This window comes from Callorhinus ursinus, unplaced genomic scaffold (genome assembly GCF_003265705.2).
Source record: "Callorhinus ursinus isolate GAN/ISIS: 27379988/994484 unplaced genomic scaffold, GSC_fseal_2.0 scaffold17, whole genome shotgun sequence".
NCBI lineage: Eukaryota > Metazoa > Chordata > Mammalia > Carnivora > Otariidae > Callorhinus > Callorhinus ursinus.
Genome location: NW_027397079.1, coordinates 20,625,977 through 20,643,522, shown reverse-complemented (window position 1 = coordinate 20,643,522; position 17,546 = coordinate 20,625,977). Strand labels below are relative to the sequence as shown.

The 17,546-nt window shown below is 38.4% G+C and overlaps 1 protein-coding gene, 1 long non-coding RNA gene and 1 pseudogene across 7 annotated transcripts in view; 1 reads left to right on the top strand and 2 right to left on the bottom strand.

Moving 5' to 3' along the window:
• FRG1 (FSHD region gene 1) overlaps positions 1–17,546 on the bottom strand; it is a 40,207-nt gene that overhangs the window by 3,916 nt on the left and 18,745 nt on the right. For 4 of the 5 annotated variants that reach the window (XM_073902355.1, XM_073902356.1, XM_073902354.1 and 1 more), the window contains 3 exons: positions 17,263–17,354; positions 16,632–16,742; positions 3,726–3,764 (listed from right to left, as the gene is read on the bottom strand). In XM_073902355.1, the coding sequence (XP_073758456.1) occupies positions 3,726–3,764; positions 16,632–16,742; positions 17,263–17,354 (242 nt within the window). Of the gene's footprint in view, positions 1–3,725; positions 3,765–15,421; positions 15,532–16,631; positions 16,743–17,262; positions 17,355–17,546 lie in introns of those variants that run through there. The other variant, XM_025885979.2, reaches the window with a different exon arrangement.
• LOC112834537 (uncharacterized) overlaps positions 1–17,546 on the top strand; it is a 29,778-nt gene that overhangs the window by 4,576 nt on the left and 7,656 nt on the right. The window contains exon 3 of one of the 2 annotated variants that reach the window (XR_012381136.1): positions 16,864–17,269. The exons of the other annotated variant lie outside the window; for it this stretch is intronic. This is a non-coding gene — a long non-coding RNA (uncharacterized lncRNA). Of the gene's footprint in view, positions 1–16,863; positions 17,270–17,546 lie in introns of those variants that run through there. 2 annotated transcript variants of the gene reach the window in all.
• Positions 4,550–7,230, bottom strand: LOC112834535 (quinone oxidoreductase pseudogene; annotated as a pseudogene).

Here is a 17,546-nt window from a genome sequence, read left to right as displayed (position 1 = left end):
TGGCCTGACCTCTCTCACTGAGATCTGCTTGCTCACAGTGATAAGCTCACTGCAGCAAGCCCTGGGTGACAAGAGTGAAAGGGGAAGTAGTTGGCTGCCTTTGACCACATCTTACGAACCTGGCACTTGTCCAACAAAGTTTAAAAACACTGTGTTCTCACAATGGCTATGAAGACTCTGAAGAAAGCATCATGGAGGACTGGCTCTGGGAGATGTGGAGAGAAGGAAGTCAAGGACTGGAGCCTTTTGTAAGTACTTGCGCCTGCTACTCCCAGCCCAGCCTCACCCTCCCCTGTTCACTCCCCCCATGTTAGAAACTGGCTGTGCCCCTGGGGAGCAGTTGGCATCTGTCAAGGGACTGACTGCATGAATACATTCCAGAGGAGAAAGACTCGGGATCCCATATGGGCCTCAGGTCTAAGTGTTTTCTCTATTCCAGTTTACTCAGCAGTAAAGCTGATATTGATCCCCATCTAATGCCTGTTTATATTTCTCAATTGTTTTCACTTCAGAAAGTGAGGAGACTGCTTATCACCCCGAAATGACAACAGAAGTCAGCAATAGCAATTCTAGTAATAATCTATGTATAAAAAGTACTAGATGACCAACTGAAACTACCAAGTAAATCCTAAGTGCTATGAAAGAAACACATGTGGTAAAATACAAATTCCTGATCTCAGGGAGTCTCCAACTGAAAAAGAAGAGTACTAACATAAATATATAATATATACATAATATATAACTTAGGAAGCCAATCACATTCAGACATATATATGTTCAGTTATTAGACTGAACCGTATGAAATCACCATTTTTGTAGGTTAAAAAGTAATCAGACATCAACACTTCCACATGGCCAACCTATTATTACCAACACCCAACATATTCACAATTATTTGACTTGAATTGGAAGCTGGTGCCATCACACTGCAGATTATCTGTAGGTCTCTCTACTGGCTCCTGGTTCTCCTCAGCCCTTGGAGATTTTTCATACCTGGCTCACTGTCATTTTTTCTAATGTGATTCTCAATATTCTTGGTGATTGCAATATCCACAAAAAACAATCCTCTTCGTACTCTGGTTTCTTGACTTCTTCTCTTGCAATGTTCTTGGCGTCTATTTTACCTCAAATACCTTAGACATTGGAAATTTTACTTCATTTTGCTTATAAATACCACTGTCTTTTGATTCTTCCTCACTGGCACATCTTGAATGTTCTCTGTTGGTTTCTTCTCATCAACTGACTTCTATATGTGGGGTGTCTCAGGCCGTCTTCAGGTGTCTTTTCTCCTTTTCCTATGCTCACTCCTATGTGCTCTCATCCAGTATCATGATATTAATGCCTTCTCTCGTTTGATGACTCTCAAATTCATGTCACCAGCTCAGACCTGTCCCCTGAACTCAGACTCATCTATTTGTCTTCTCAACATCATCTACTTGGGATATGTAATAGGCATCTTAAGCTTATCATGCCTAAAAATGACCTCTCTATTTTCTCTTTCCTAATCCACATGGTCCCTATCTCACCAAATGGCAATTTCATTTTCTAGTTTGCTTAGACCAAAGATCTTATAGTTAGTTAATTACCTTTGACTTTTCTCTTTCTTACCATATACCCAGTACACCAGCAAATCCTTTTGGCTCTACCTTCAGAATATATGGAGAATCTGATCACTTCTTACCAGTTCCACTTCTGCCTTGGTCCAAGTTACTCTCATCTGGATGATTTTAATAGCCTTGTAACTGGTATCCCTGCTTTTCCCCATCATCAAATCTCCACATAAATCAGATCATGTCACTCCTCTCCTCAAAATCCTCCAATGCCTTCCTACCTCACTCAGCATGAAAGCCAGTGTTCTTACCATGGCTTACAAGGCCGCTTAGGATCTGGCTAACCTGCTACTTCTCTGATCTCATATCCTTCCAGCTTTGCCTTTTTTCATGATGCTCTAGCCACATTCATCTTCTTTACAGACTTCAAACGTGTCAATTAGGCTTCACTTGAAAAACGTAGTACTAACTGCTCCCTCTGTGTAGAATGTTCTTTCACAGAGAGAAATGAGGTTGATGCAAATGCTCAGACAGTCCTTTATTAGGGAGCCTTCCTACAGCATCATATGTAAGACTCTACAGGTATTCCTTTTCCTCCTTCTTCCCACTTAACCTGACTCCAGACAGCATCCCCACCTGCTGTTATATCTGTTTTCTTCTTGTTTAGCATCTGTCTCCTAAGGGCAGGGATTTTCTTTTGTTTAACTGCTTAGTCTCAGCACCTAGAACAGTGTCTAACACATCATAGCACTCCATAACAAATACTTGTTGAATAAACTAAAGGAACTGCATTAACATCATATGCCAAGTGGTGTCTAAAATAATGTAAGGAATCGCCAAATTACAAATGGATTTTTTCCAGAAGTTTTTAAGTTGGGTGTTTGGAAATCAGTATGCATTTTCCAACAAATATGAAGGAAGTGCTGTTATTCCCATTTATGGTTGAGAAATCTGAGACTTAGGGTAAGTAACTATGCTTAGGTTTTCTGATTTCAGTACACCTAACTAACCACTACACTAAATTCCCAGGCCAGATTGCAAAACCATATGTAAGTCCATGGTTCGGATATATTCTATAAAAAAGAACTATAATGGAAGACACCTATCTTACACACAAATAGCTGTATCTAGAGCCTGGATTGACCTCCTAGCTCTCTAGATTGTTCATTCAGTTGCCCCTATTCCTTGGTGGTCCTTGCTTCCATCAGCCTATCTGCTTTCTTCCCATCCATCAGCTCACTGCTTTCTTGCCATCCTCCCCTCCCCAGCTTTGATTCCATGTTCCATCATTTGACTACTCACTTGCCAATATATGAGATTTTTGCTTTTTGTTCTTTTATTACCTGTCCTGTAAAACCCCAACCCTGGAGGAATACAATTATCTTCTGTACATACGTACCTACACTGCTGAGTTCTGCTCAACTAATTAATTATCCTTATAAAAATCTTCTTGGTCCTTAATACTATGTAGCAAATCTATGATTCTCATGCACTTTGTCTGTCCCTTAACAACTCTTTCAAAACCCTCTTCCCAAAACTTTCATCATCTACTATTTCTTGCATTACTCTTAGATTACCTTATCTTCTTTTTCATGGAGAAAATTTCAGAAAGGAACGACCTCAATTCTCTGCCACCAAATCTACATACAAATCTGTACCTGTCCCTAACCTTTCTACTTCTGCCACAGCGGAGAGTCTGTCCCTCCTATTTAAGTCCAATCTCCTCACTTGTCTTCTAGGTTCTCACTTCTACTTCCTTTTCAGGAATACCATCCTCTAAATTATGCCTTCTCTCTTGCACTTCTAACCTTTTCTTCTCTCTTGACTTCTTGACATTAGCATTTAAAAGTACTCAGATCTCCTCTATGTTAAGAATAAAGTCTCCCTTTGGGCGCCTGGGTGGCTCAGTCGGTTAAGCGACTGCCTTCGGCTCAGGTCATGATCCTGGAGTCCCGGGATCGAGTCCCACATCGGGCTCCCTGCTCGGCGGGGAGTCTGCTTCTCCCTCTGACCCTCTTCCCTCTCGTGCTCTCTCTCTCTCAAATAAATAAATAAAATCTTAAAAAAAAAAAAAAGAATAAAGTCTCCCTTAAATCCCGTTGCTAATCTCATTCTCCTCCATTCATAGCCAAAGTCCTCAAAAGAGTACTACACTGGAAATTCCCAGATACTGACCTATGCACTAGTATCACATCATCAGGAGTTCCCATGCATCTGTGGTAAAATAAGAAACAATAAGTTAATGCTACCCACGTTTACCCATTTAGCAAGTTCGAGATATATATATTGGAAGTTACCAATTGTCTTCTGAGGACTGTCTCACATTTTCCAAATGTGTAAAATTTTAGATTTATCTTTTAAAAACACTTCATTTGTGCTTCAACTTTCGATCTTCCTTAGCTGTGTGCTAATTTCTATAATATATATTCCAAGAGGGAGTAGTTTCTGCATTTTTGATATTTTTCTCTATATGGTATATATCTCTTTTATGGTGAGTATATTGGAAGATGGTAAAGAAATTAGCAGTCTTTTATAAACTCTGAAGGAGTTTAAGGCATTACTAAGTATCAGTTAACTCTAAGTTATCTTTTTTTTTTTTTAGGGTTTCTAAATAATTCACTGCATTTTGCAGAATATATGGTCTTTGTTCCCTTTTTTTATTTTTGGACTAACTTTATGGCTAAGTCAGAGTCCAATTTTTGCCTGTACCAAATGTCTGAAAGAATATCAGTCCTCTTATGTAAAATGTTATTCACATATCCTGAAGTTTACATTTTATGATTATGCCATTCAATTCTGAGTTTTGTCTGCTCAACATATTAAATATTTAGAGCTATATGCTATGGTAGATTTTCCAGTTTCTCCACATAGTTCTCAATTTTTGCTTGTATATTTTGATGTTATTTGATGTGTACAAGTTTAGAATTGTTTTATCTTCAAACTGAAATGACTTTTTATCATTATATAGTAATCTGATTTATTTTTTTTTTCTAAAGGCAAATCTTGTCTTTTAATATAAGAAACTCACTGAATCAAATGAATGCTGATAGAGCAAAGGTAGTATAATTAAACTGGGACAGGAAACTTCTAATTGCATAGGAAATACATGAAAGAATTAATCATTCTAAGAGAAGAATCATTTTCCTACGAGCCCCACTGTTATGGATGATATTTTTGTGAGCCTGGGCCACCTTCTCCAGTGAATACTGAGAACCTATTACAGGTCTCAACCAACCAATTTCCATTCCAGCTTGAAGGGCGGCTGCAAATTGCCTAAATTCCTCCTTAGTTGATGAATAGAGAGCAACTCCAATTATACTAGATTCCTTTGCCATGGTGTCCCGTGGGTTTATTTCAATAGGACCTCTGCTGCCAACAACTATTACTCGTCCTCCATATGACAGAAGATTCAAATCATTACTAAGATTTACATTAGCTAACATTTCAATGATCACATCAATTCGTTTTTCACCAACAGATTTCTTAATTTTATCAATATAATTAAGTTCTCTGTGACTGAACACTTCATGGGCTCCATTTTGCAAAACAATGTTTTGTCCTTCCTCAGTACCAGCTGTGCCCAAAACCTTTAAGACATAAGCTCTGGCAATCTGGCATGCTGCTAGTCCAACTCCTCCACTAGCCCCATGAACCAGCACACTTTCTCCAGCTTTCACACGGGCACTGTGGAGCAGAGCTCGATAAGCAGTAAAATAGAGAATACCGAAGGCAGCTCCCTGCTCAAAGTCCAGTTTTTCTGGCAGTGTGTAAACACTGTGATCTGCTGCGAGAGCATACTCGGCATAGCCCCCAGAGATGGTGCTGGTAGTGAAAACTCTGTCGCCTTTCTTGAAAGTGAACACATTATCTCCAACGGCTTCTATTACACCAGCCACATCTGAACCAGGAGTATAGGGTAAGAGTGGTTTTCTGCTGTAAGTACCAGAACGAATATATGTTTCCACTGGGTTTACACCACACGCGTGGACTTTGATCAGAACCTGATGGTCTTTTGGAATTGGTACTGCAATATCCGACTGGAGTTTCAGAACTTCTGGTCCACCAAATTCAAAAACTCGAATCGCTCTCATCAACTTCTGTCCAGTCGCCATGGTGATCCGGTTCTAGAGTGGGGAAGCAAAACCTGCGAAGGCTCACTCAGACTCCACAGAAAAGGGGACGGACCTGGGCCAGTAATCTGATTTATACAGTAACTTCTTTTGAATTTGTAATTAACATAGCTGTAATTTTTTTTGTTAAAATACCTTTTCTCCATTCATTGATTTTTCTGAATTCTTCTGTGTCTTTAAACAATTTTTGCTTGATGTTTAAAAATACGATTGAGGGAGCACGTGGGTGGCTTAGTCAGTTAAGCGCCTGACTCTTGGTTTCAGTTCAGGTCATGATCTCATGGTCATAAGGTTGGGTCCTTGCATGTGGTTCAGCACTCAGCAAGGAGTTGGCTTGAAGATTCTCTCCCTCTGCCCCTCCCCCACTCACATGTGCATATGCACGCACTCTCAAAGAAATCTTTAAGATGAAATAAAATAAAATAAAAAATGTGATTGAAAAATTTTGGAATGCTTGGCAAATTTACATTTTGATGACTTTTTTACATTGATTTCTGATATTATATGCTTTCCACCTATTTTTCCTTTTCAAATTTCTTTTCCTTTTTTAAGATTTTTTATCTATTTGTTAAGAGAGAGAGAGAGCGTGAGCACAAGCAGGGGGAGAGGCAGGCTCCCTGCTGAGCAAGGAGCCCAATGCAGGGCTTGATTCCCCGATCCTGAGAGCATGACCTGAGCCAAAGGCCAATGCTTAACCAACTGAGCCACCCAGGCATCCCTTTCTTTTCCTTTTTAAATTTCTTTTGGATTATTTTTTCCCCTCTTTTTGTTGGAGAATATATGGTCTTTGTCTCTTCTTTCACTAGTTACCTTAAGTATTTTATTTTTTTTAAGATTTTATTTGACAGAGAGAGAGATAGCGAGAGCAGGAACACAGGCAGGGCGAGTGGGAGAGGGAGAAGCAGGCCTCCCGCAGAGCAGGGAACCCCGTGCAGGGCTCAATCCCAGAACCCTGGGATCATGACCTGAGCTGAAGGCAGACGCTTAACAACTGAGCCACCCAGGTGCCCCACACCCTAAGTATTTTAATTTGCCTACTTAACAAAGTTAACATTTTTTTCCTCTCCTCTTGAACAACTTTAAGACCTTATAATAGTTTGTCCAATCTCCCTCTCACTGTCAACAGCATGCTATTTTTGCCTAATACTTAGTTTTAACATCCCTTTTACAAATTATTTTTTTAAATACAGTTTTGCTTAGTTTACCCATTATTATCTTTGATATCTTTGCTTGACATTTCTTTTCACATCTCTGACCTTCCTTCTGGGATAATTTTCCTTCTTCCTAGACTTTCTCTGTTGTAATTTCTTTTAATAATGATCTATTGGTGATAAATCCTCTCAATTTTTCTCTCTAAAATATCTTTATTTTGCTTCATTATTATTTTTTTTGCCTTACTATTGGAAGAAACTTTCTAGGTTGACAATTATTTGTCTCAGCTCATGGAAGATACTCTTCTGCTGTCTTTTGGCTTCCTATCTGCTGGTGAGAAGCCAGCAGTCTGCTGAATTGACATACGTTTGGGTGATTACTCTTTTATTTTCTAGCTCTTTTTAAGATGAAACGTTTTTCTATGTAGTTCTGCAGTTTCACCACGATGTGTTGAAGTGTCTGTCTTTATTTATTATGCTTGGGATTCCCTGGGATTCCAAGATCTGAGGTCTCAAAAATTCTCAGTCATTACCTTTATCATCTCTTTCCCATTCTGTTACCTACTTTTTATACTTCAATCGGACATATATTAGACATTTTCATCATCATGTTCTGTGTCTCTCTTGACCTTTATTTCATCATATAGTCCATCTCCTTGTCTCTGTAAACTGTACTTGGGGCCACTTATTCAGATATATTCTAGTTTATTAATTCTCTCTGGCTTTGTTTGATGTTTAATGCACCAGCTGAATTTTTAATTGTTTTTTATTTTTTTTCTTTCATATCTGCTTCGTCTTTTTTTTTTTTTTTTTAAGATTTTTATTCATGAGAGACAGAGAGAGAGGCAGAGGCAGAGGGAAAAGCAGGCTCCCCTCACAGCAGGGAGCTCGATGCGGGAGTAGATCCCAGGACCCTGAGATCACAACCTGAGCTGAAGGTAGACGCTTAACCGACTGAGCCACCCAGGCACCCTGCTTGGTCTTTTTATTATGTTGTAGTTCTTGCTTATATTCTGGAGTTTTATTTAAGTATAGTTTATATTCTACATTTGGTATTTTAAAATTTTTCTACTTGTTTCTCTTTGTTCTAATGGTATTGTGTTTTTCTGTGTATTTTTTTTTTTAAAGATTTTATTTGTTTATTTGACAGAGAGAGAGAGAGAGAGGGAACACAAGCAGGGGGAATGGGAGGAGAAGCAGGCTTCCCGTGGAGCAAGGAGCCCGATGTGGGACTCGATCCTAGGACCCTGGGATCATGACCTGAGCTGAAGGCAGACGCTTAATGACTGAGCCACCCAGGCGCCCTCTGTGAATTTTTAATTTTGACTGTGAGCTGCTTATTTTCTTTGAAAAATTTTTTTGGTAGGATTTATTTTAAGGTCAGAAAAACAGAACCAACTGAAACCATTTCAAATTGAATTATCTCCTTGAAATTTTTTCTTTTAAAATAAGAGGTAGTGTGACTTTGAGTCACAAACCCATCTGAAGCCAGCTTATGGTTACATCTCAAGGGAAGATTCTTTTTCCTTCCATTCTACTTAGTGCCAAAGAAAACATTTCTTTGTACCCCTGTTTGTGCAATAAGATTTATTTCTCATGCACTGTTATCCTTGAAGGTATAGCCCTTTGTAGTCACTCATGGGTGAATACAGGCTCCTACATCCCATTTCTTGGGTTCCTGTTGAAGCCAAACCTCAAAGTCTCTGGGATTTGGCAGAAACTTTTAGGTGAGAGTGAGCTTGGTACTTATCGGCCTTGGACGTTCCTGCTTTCCCTCTGGTATCTATAGATTCCTTTCTTTTATGTGAATGAGTGATGTTTCAAAAGATATTTGCAAATATTTTATCCAGTGTTATCAGTTGTTCTATTAAGGAGTACCATTCACAGTATCTAAGCTGTCACACTACTGAAAGTAGAAGCCCTGGTTTTATAAAATCAAGGTCAAACTCCCCCACTTCCCTTGGGTTTAAAATGAGTGAGGTGCAAAATCCCAGGAAAAAGAGAGAAAGGAAGAAAGAAAGAAGTCAGTGCATTTAGTACTTGTTTGTGACTCTGTGTAGTTAAATGGTTGGTATATCAGCACCATTCCCCTCAGCTCCTGGGTAGAAGTTGCAACAATGGGGGTGGGAGGAGAAGAAAGAACAGTGAATGTGTTCTTAGACATGTAAGATGACTTCTCATCTTTCATTTCTTATTTAGACCACATGGCAAATTGATCAGTTATTTTCTTTCTTTCTTTCTTTTTTTAAAGATTTTATTTATTTATTTGACAGAGCGAGAGAGTACAAGCAGGGGGAACAGTAGAGGGAGAGGGAGAAGCGGACTCCCTGCAGGGAGCCCGATGCGGGGCTTGATCCCAGGACCCTGGGATCATGACCTGAGCCGAAGGCAGACGCTTAACCATCTGAGCCACCCGGGTGCCCCTGATCAGTTATTTTCTAATATTAAAGAGAAAACTTTGGATCCTGTTTACAGTTGGAACTGGGCAAGATGTGGAATTTTTTTTTTTTTAAGATTTTATTAATTTGACAGAGAGAGACACAGTGAGAGAGGGAACACAAGCAGGGGGAGTGGGAGAGGGAGAAGCAGGCGTCCAGCCGAGTGGGGAGCCCGATGTGGGGCTGGATCCCAGGACCCCAGGACCCTGGGACCGTGAGCTGAGCCGAAGGCAGACACTTAACGACTGAGCCACCCAGGTGCCCCAAGATGTGGAATTTCTTAGAGCTAATGTATTTGTTATATAGGAAAATGTTAGTATTGAATTGGGAAATGATACTTTATGTTCTATGAATGCAGTAACTAGTAAATAATATATTAAAAAGAATATTAGATTTAGAAGTAAAACTACAAGAAAATTAAATCTATTAATAACAGAGAGGGCTTGGAACTGAGAGAGTATATTTCAAAACATTTTAAATGAAAAGTGCACTGGGTAAAGGGATGCTCTTGGAGGGTCATTCAGAGATAGACACCAGGATTTCCAATCTCAGAAGACACTGGAGCAAAAAGCACGTTTAACCCAACTGGTCTGGGTGGAGTAATTTAAGATGGGAGTAAAAGATCAGCCAAGCTGCGAGGACAGAATTTTTTAAGGCAGATGAAAGAAAGGTCACAGTAGTGTGAATGCTGGAGTCAATGAAACCAAGATGGGAGACTCCATGAAGACAGGACTATGAGCCAGATTTCAGGTGGGTCAGGATACTGATGAAGAGCAGTGCAGAACTGCAGTGGTAATGGGTATGGATGGTATGTGCTTCAAAGCCTGAGCTGATGGGTGGGGTTAATGAGAAGTTTCAAAACTGGTACTTGGGGCCATGGTATATAATTCTCCAACTCTGGATGCACTGGAATGAGAGCTGAATTCAGAGTGGAAAAAGATCAGAAGGGGCATTTTCATGGGAGAGTCAAGAACAAATTTGTCTATTAGAATTTTTTGTTTACCCTTGTTTTTTGTAGAATTGATAAGATTTTTAAAAAATTTTTTATTGTTATGTTAATCACCATACATTACATCGTTAGTTCTTGATGTAGTGTTCCATGATTCATTGTTTGTGCATAACACCCAGTGCTCCACGCAGAACGTGCCCTCTTTAATACCCATCACCAGACTAACCCATCCCCCCTCCTCCCCCCCTCTAGAACCCTCAGTTTGTTTTTCAGAGTCCATCGTCTCTCATGGTTCGTCTTTACCCTTCTGTTAAATGCTTAAATCTTTGTCCATTTTCCTATACTATGGAAAGGGCACACTGGTGTGGAATGAGGTTAGAGTAGTAAAAGGAACACACACAAAAAAAATTGGTAGTCACAGGTGGAGAGGTAGAAGCAGCAGTGATGGTAAATGTAGAAGGCCTTTTAGAGAGGATTTTTGGACTAAAAATGAAGAACAAGGGAACATGCAAGAAGGTTCTGTTTCTGTAGACAGATAGGGAAATTCTTTTTCTACACAACAACAGAAAATTGAAAAACATTCCTACTGCTGTGCAAACTGATCTAAATTAGGATTTAGGGTTGAGGTGCTGTGTAGAACAGCCTAGGTTGGTCTGAAGTCCACTGGTCTTTCCTAAATAAGCACCACACTTGAGAAAGTCATTTTATACACACAGCTGAATGAATGCTGGTGGGCTGCTAAACTATTATCTTAATTTTAAGTTCTCCCGAACCTAGGTATATCCCTGGGGTTTTTCTGCTACCAGTTAAAAAAACAAACAAAAGAACTCTTGGTGGAATATATTTGGCAGCAGAATGAAAAAACAGGTACTAATATTTACACAAACATAAAGAATAATAAAGAAAAAGAATAAATAAAACATTAGAAGCTTAAAAGCACTGCCTATTTTTCTCCCTGGGTGATTGACTAGCTGTACAACTTAATTTTGTCAGGTGGTAGTTAGGGAACTAATAGCAGTCATGACTTGATTCCTTACCTTGGCATCCACTTATATTTAAGTTTTCACCTTTTTAAAGGAATAATGAGGCGTGCCTTGTTTTCTTTGTTCTCCTCCTCACAGTTCCACTTAGTTTCTAAGGACCAGAATTAGGAAATTGCATGATGGAAAAATAAACACTAACAAGTAGTGCTACACCCCTTTTTCTCTACTAGCAGCACTCAGAACAGGATTGCAAAACCTCATTAGATTTGCAAAACATGATAAGAAAAATAAACACCTGCAGATCTTAATTTATTAAGTCCTGGCTATGCTCTCTGAAAATTTATCCTTTATGAAATACAAGGGCAGCACTGAAACACAAAGCTAAATGGAAAGATGGCATATTGTTTCTCCATCATAGAAAATAAGCCTCAGCAATATTTAAGAGAAGTAGTCCAGTGGCATAAAATTAAACAGAAATACACCAAATTGTATTTTCCTGGGGTGAAGTGAACAGGAAATGTCATAAAGCAAAACCTGCCTTAACAACCATCAAGTTCCCTTAATAAAATATGCACTTTAAAATAAACTAAGCCAATAGGTGGGTGAGGAAAGGGGAAATACAGTTGTGGAATTTTTTTTTTCCACATTTTGTTTCTAATCTTTTCATTAAATGAAATGGATTTCAACAGGACCGAGCCTGAAAAAATTACAATGGAAGTTACCTGTATTAAGGCCCTCAGGCTAATATTACAACAATGCCATTTAAAAAAAGTATCATGAAGAGAAAGTCAGTTATAAAAGCTATCCTATCTTACTAATTTGGTTAATGAAATATGGTAGAATGTTTTAATATGTTCTTCTGTGTCTTAAAGGCTTAGAATAACTGAAAAAATATAATTCCTGCTAGAATAGAGAGTTGAAGCCATGGACTGATTGGCATCTAGACTGGGACTGACCCAGGAATTGCATGGTATTTGGATAGGTACTGGGCCATCAGGTATGATGAGTTCATTTTCGGAATTCAGGCCTATCCTAAGAGGTGTGAATATATTAATTTAGTGTAATGACTAACTTCTTTCTAGAGAATGTGAGAGTTTTGTGTCTGTATGTCAAAAAGCACAGGCAGGTCCTTAATGGGGGAGGAGAGGGCAAGAAACTACTGAGAGTTTGAGCAGGTAATGGAAGATGGCGCAGCTTATGCTAGACCAGCCCTCTCACACACACAAAATTAAACTTTGGATAAAACATTAAAAATTATGTAAAGGTAATGGAGAATGACCAAAACCATGCAGAAACTTGAGGGGAGTTAACACTAGTAAGAGGGGAAACATATTTTTTAACATCTTTTCACCTTAGGGCAGACCCAGTGCCACTAAGAGTAATTAAAACTCATGTAAGAAGCTTAAGTCATTACTAGTCAAGGAATCAGAGTACAGAGTTCAGAGTGACCAAAGAGTCTGGAAAGTGAGAAGGAAATCCTGAAAAGGAGAGAGTCACAGAAGGTTGTAGCCACACTGCCCAAATCTCTCACTGATCTCCGAACTCCACATCCTTGGGGCTGACTTCAAGAAGCCCAGCTAAAACAAAAAGAACTGAATAGATATTTCAGCTGTTGCCCACCATAGGGGAGACAGAATTTGGAGCTTCAGATCAACCAAGTTAACTGCCTACTAAACATAAAAAACATAAAAAATAAAAATTCTTCAGAACAACAGCACAGAATGCACAGTTTCTACAATGTATTATTCACAATGTCCAGGATATAATCTAATCAGGTATATGAAGAAACATACTCAAAAGACCATCAGTGGAGACCGACCTTAAGATGACCCAGATGTTGGAATCAGTAGACAAGGATTTTTAAGCAGTTATTATAACTCTGCCCCAAAACAAAGAAAGAAAGAAATGGATAGGAAATTTCAGCAGAAATAGAAACTATTAACAATAGGATCAAATAGATTCTAGAAGTGAAAAATGATGTCTGAAATTTAAAAATCACCAGTTGTGTGTAACAGCAATTTGGAGATGGTAAAAAAGTGAGTCAGTGAACTTGTAGATAAGAACAATTGAAATTATCTAATCTGAAATGTGAGCAGTCAAAAAAAAATTGGAGGTAGGGAGCTTTTTCTTTGGTTATTGTTTTTATTATATATAAAACCTTTTTTGACATGGCTACTGGACTGGTAAGTCGGGAATGCTTGATTTTGACAGTGCTTTAAGCAAAGTTTTTCATGACATCCTTTTGTACAAGAAGAAAAATGTGGACCAGATGACCATAATTAGATATATTTATTGTTGACTCCTGTCATGCTGCCAGACTGCCTTCAGTGCTATAATGGGGGTTGGAGTAAAGTGTAATGACAGAAATGGGGAAGGAACACTTATCTATTACCTGCGATTTTTTATTTCTGTCCTCCTTCAGTAGCACATAAACCCCATGAGGGCAGGCAGTGCATACTTTTAATCTGTATCTTCCCAATTGTCAGGACCTGTAATTAGTTCTGCTCTCTGGAATGGGACAAGACCTGGGGAAGCATGAGGGTGAGCATGGTGACAGGGAATCCAGGAATGCACTATGTTCAGAAATTGAGGCAGATAGAATGCTTGTTCCAGGGAAATCAGTCAGCTGGCAGATGGTCTCAGGTACCAAGCTAGTGTTGGAGGCAAGACTTCAGTCTCTTGAGGGTAGTGTTTCTCAAAGTATAGTTCAGATCACTTGTTTCAGAATTACCTGGAGTGCTAGTTAAAATGTTAATTCTAGGAAACAGTCCTAGACTTGCTAAGCTGGCATCTTTAAGGGTGGGTCTTGAAAATCTACAGGTACCTTAGATGATTCTTACATCTATGAATTTGAACTGTTTATTTTTAGGGGCGGGGGCTGGCAAAAGCAAGGAACAGGCTAAGTCCTAGGGCAGGTGTCAGAAACTTGGCAGTTAGCATCTTGGGCTGGAAAATTCTTTGTTGTGGGGGACTGCTGTCCTGTGCCTTGTGGAATGTTTAGCAGCATTCCTAGTCTGTAACCCTGTAGATGCCAGTAGCACCCCCTCTCCCAGCTGTCACAACCAGACATTGCGCAATGTCCCCTAAGAGGTACATTAGTCCCTGGTTTAGAACCACTGCTTTGGGGGACCTGAGTAGTAAGCCTGTGCCTAGCCTAAGGATCAGAGGAAGAAGAACACAATATGGGGAGATACCCAGCTACTGGAATTGGAATGTCAAGCTAGGACTAGATTTACAGTAAGAGCTCCTTTATAAGGTTGCTATTGGTAGCTTAGCTTCCTTGCTGTAGAGGGGCCGTGTAGCTCTGGAATACAAAGGCTGAGAACTAGACAGGTCTGGCACCTTAGGTCAGGTCTCAACCCTGGCTGTGCATCATCCATGAGGATTCGTAAAAATATACAGATACGTCAGCCAGACTCAGTCCTTCTGAAGCAGAATTTCCAGTGATGAAGCCCAGGCATCTGATACCCGGATTCTGATTCCTGGATTCTGGAACACTCACAGGGTTAGACGACATCTGGAATAGTGTGTTTAGGAATTCAGAGAAACATAGGCTAGGAATAAAGGTGTCTCAGAATAGCAGACCTCAGCAACGTGTAGTATCTGAACCTCTTTAGTAGTTCCATTCTCATCCTACCCTGTCCTCTACAGATGAGGACAAAAGCATCACATACAGATACGTTGTGGCTAAACTGCTCTAAGTAGAGAATTTTCCCAATTTTACTCTTATTCTCTGTTCTGAGCCTACCTGCTCTTTTGTAATTTCTCCTGTTCCCATCCCACTGTCAAAACCTGATTTCTTTCTCTTTTCCCACCCACTTGGTCTGATATCTGTTTGGCTTGTGTGATTTGGGCAATATTTAGGAGGCAGAATCAAAGCCTTGTTGACTGGAGTGGGAGCTTCTCACTTCCTTTTAAAGGTCCCAGTAAGAATCAATGGTGTAAGGTAATATAAAGGAAAACTGTAAAGCAATAAGAGATTCCATAAACTGCATAAGAAACACAAGGTTCACAGAGTACCATCTCATACTTTATGACAGAAAATCTAGAAAAGAGAAAAGATGCTATGGCATGTTCACTGTGTACTTTGTTTCAATTCCATGTGAAACACTGCAGTTAACTAAAAAGTACACCCATGGGGAATCTCGGTTAAACCTGATTAATCTTACTTAAACTAGCTACTAGTTCAGCAATCAATAATTCCATAACAGCCCAAGAGCTCTGTAAAAACACTTCCACTGATTATTTTATTCAGAAAAAAAACAAATAGGAGAAGAAAGAAACACATTCTGGTCATTTGCAGTATCTATCAGCTTTCAATTTGGCTCTCCTGTTTAAACAAAGACAAATGATAAAAATTATGTAAAACATTCCATATATATCAACTACTAAATATATACTCACACTCAGAAATTGTGTTCTCCATTTTGGTTATTATATTGCCATACTACTTATATTAAAATATTTTAACTAAAATTTAACTTTTCAATGTTGTTTCATATTAAATGTATTCTATTCTTATGAAAGTCTTTCATAATCTTTAAGAAATGTTGCCTAAGAGCTTTTTTAATCCACAATAGCAATTTTAATTGCCTCTGAATTTAAGCATGCCCTAAGCTTCTATTTAGCAGGGTGGCAATGTTCTATTTTCATGAGTGATAAAAGTTAACAAGACATAAGCCTTATTCTTAAATCATTTGCTAACTTCTGGTAACAACTCGATCAACTAGTTAACAGGATATACATGATGAAGCATTATCTTTATCAAGTAGTGTGAAGAAATGTTTTAAGACTAATTTTGCAACACAGGACTTTGAAGGAGTGGCAGATTACCAAATTCTCTTTTAGTCTGGCACTTACTTGATTTATGGTTATAAACTTACAGCTAACCCTCTCTACCTACTTTTTTATGTTATACATCTAGGACATTACTTACCTAAATAAGAACAGTTTTAGATAAATATTAATCATGTGCTATGATAAAATCCTACACACTTCTAGATTCAACTTAATAAAAGTGTTTCAATTTTATTTCATTTTATACTTAGTAATTTTTAAACTGATCTGTTTTTCTGTCATTTTAGGAACCTGCTGTTCTACTAGAACCCACTGAATTTTGAAATTAAACTATTTCTTTCTAGCCCTGTTCTAATAATTATAGAAAGATGATGTTAAATAAATTTATGAAGGGGTTTCAGCCAAACCTGAATGTCTTATAAAAAAATTTGTAAGTTTTTGTAATCTATTTTTAGATATTGTTTCCTAGGTGATCTTTTCCCAGACTTATGTCCTTTTTAGGTAACATTACTATGTTCACAAATTACAAGACAAAAATTTAAGAACTGTAATAACTGAAAAAGAACATTGGTTATATATATGCCATTTCTATTGGATATGAAAATAGTTGGAAATAAGTAAAAATATACCTACCTGTCCAGAAGTGTTTCATGCAAAAATCCATCTTTCCGGGCCTTTTTGAGAATTTTACTGTCTTCTTTACTTATTTTAAGTTTGTGGTCTTGGAAGCTCTGAAATTTCTTTCTGTTAAGAAAATGCCTTTCTTGAAAATCATCTCAAACTGATTATACATGTTTACTCATGAACTTACAAATATTTTAAAAGTTTTTCATTTATTTAAAAAAAACTAATTGTCTTTCTTTAGAAACATACAGCTTTTCAACTGCGAAGATGACCTTAGTCCTCCTCCATGAAGAGGACTACAAAGGGCAGGACTATGAAGCGCCACTGCCACTAAGGTGTGATGGCTGGAGTCCTGAATCCTGGCTATGGAACAACATTTGGTTGGCATTATGTCCCGATAAGCTGTAGTCAATTCTATTAATGAATATGGAGAAAAGACTAATCCAAGTGACTTTAGCTTTGAAAGCTAACAGGATAATTAGGAAAACTGAAGCTCTGAGAAAAGAAAAGTATTCAGCTTAGTTCTTTGTCCTAGAGTCCATTTAATGCTGCCTCTCGTCCTTTGGATATTTTATTTTACATGTCTTGAGAAGTACTTCATTGCCAAATATGTAAGGTCTAAAAGGGAAAGAATACGTACACGTAATTGATTTCACACTGTTTAACATTTCCTTTGTCTTCTTCTGGAATATCATCTTTTTTCTTAGTTTCTCGTTCAGCACAGGATCTAATCTGGACAATGGCGATGAGAACCCAACAGGTTATACATATACCTTCCCCTTCGCCACTTATTTGCTAAGAACCCTCTAGGTAATTTCTCATGCAAATGAAGAAAACAATCAACTTAGCAATCAGATTCAGAGAAAGGTTCTAGATATTTTTTTTAAGATTTTATTTAGTTGAGAGAGAGAGAGAGAGAGCACA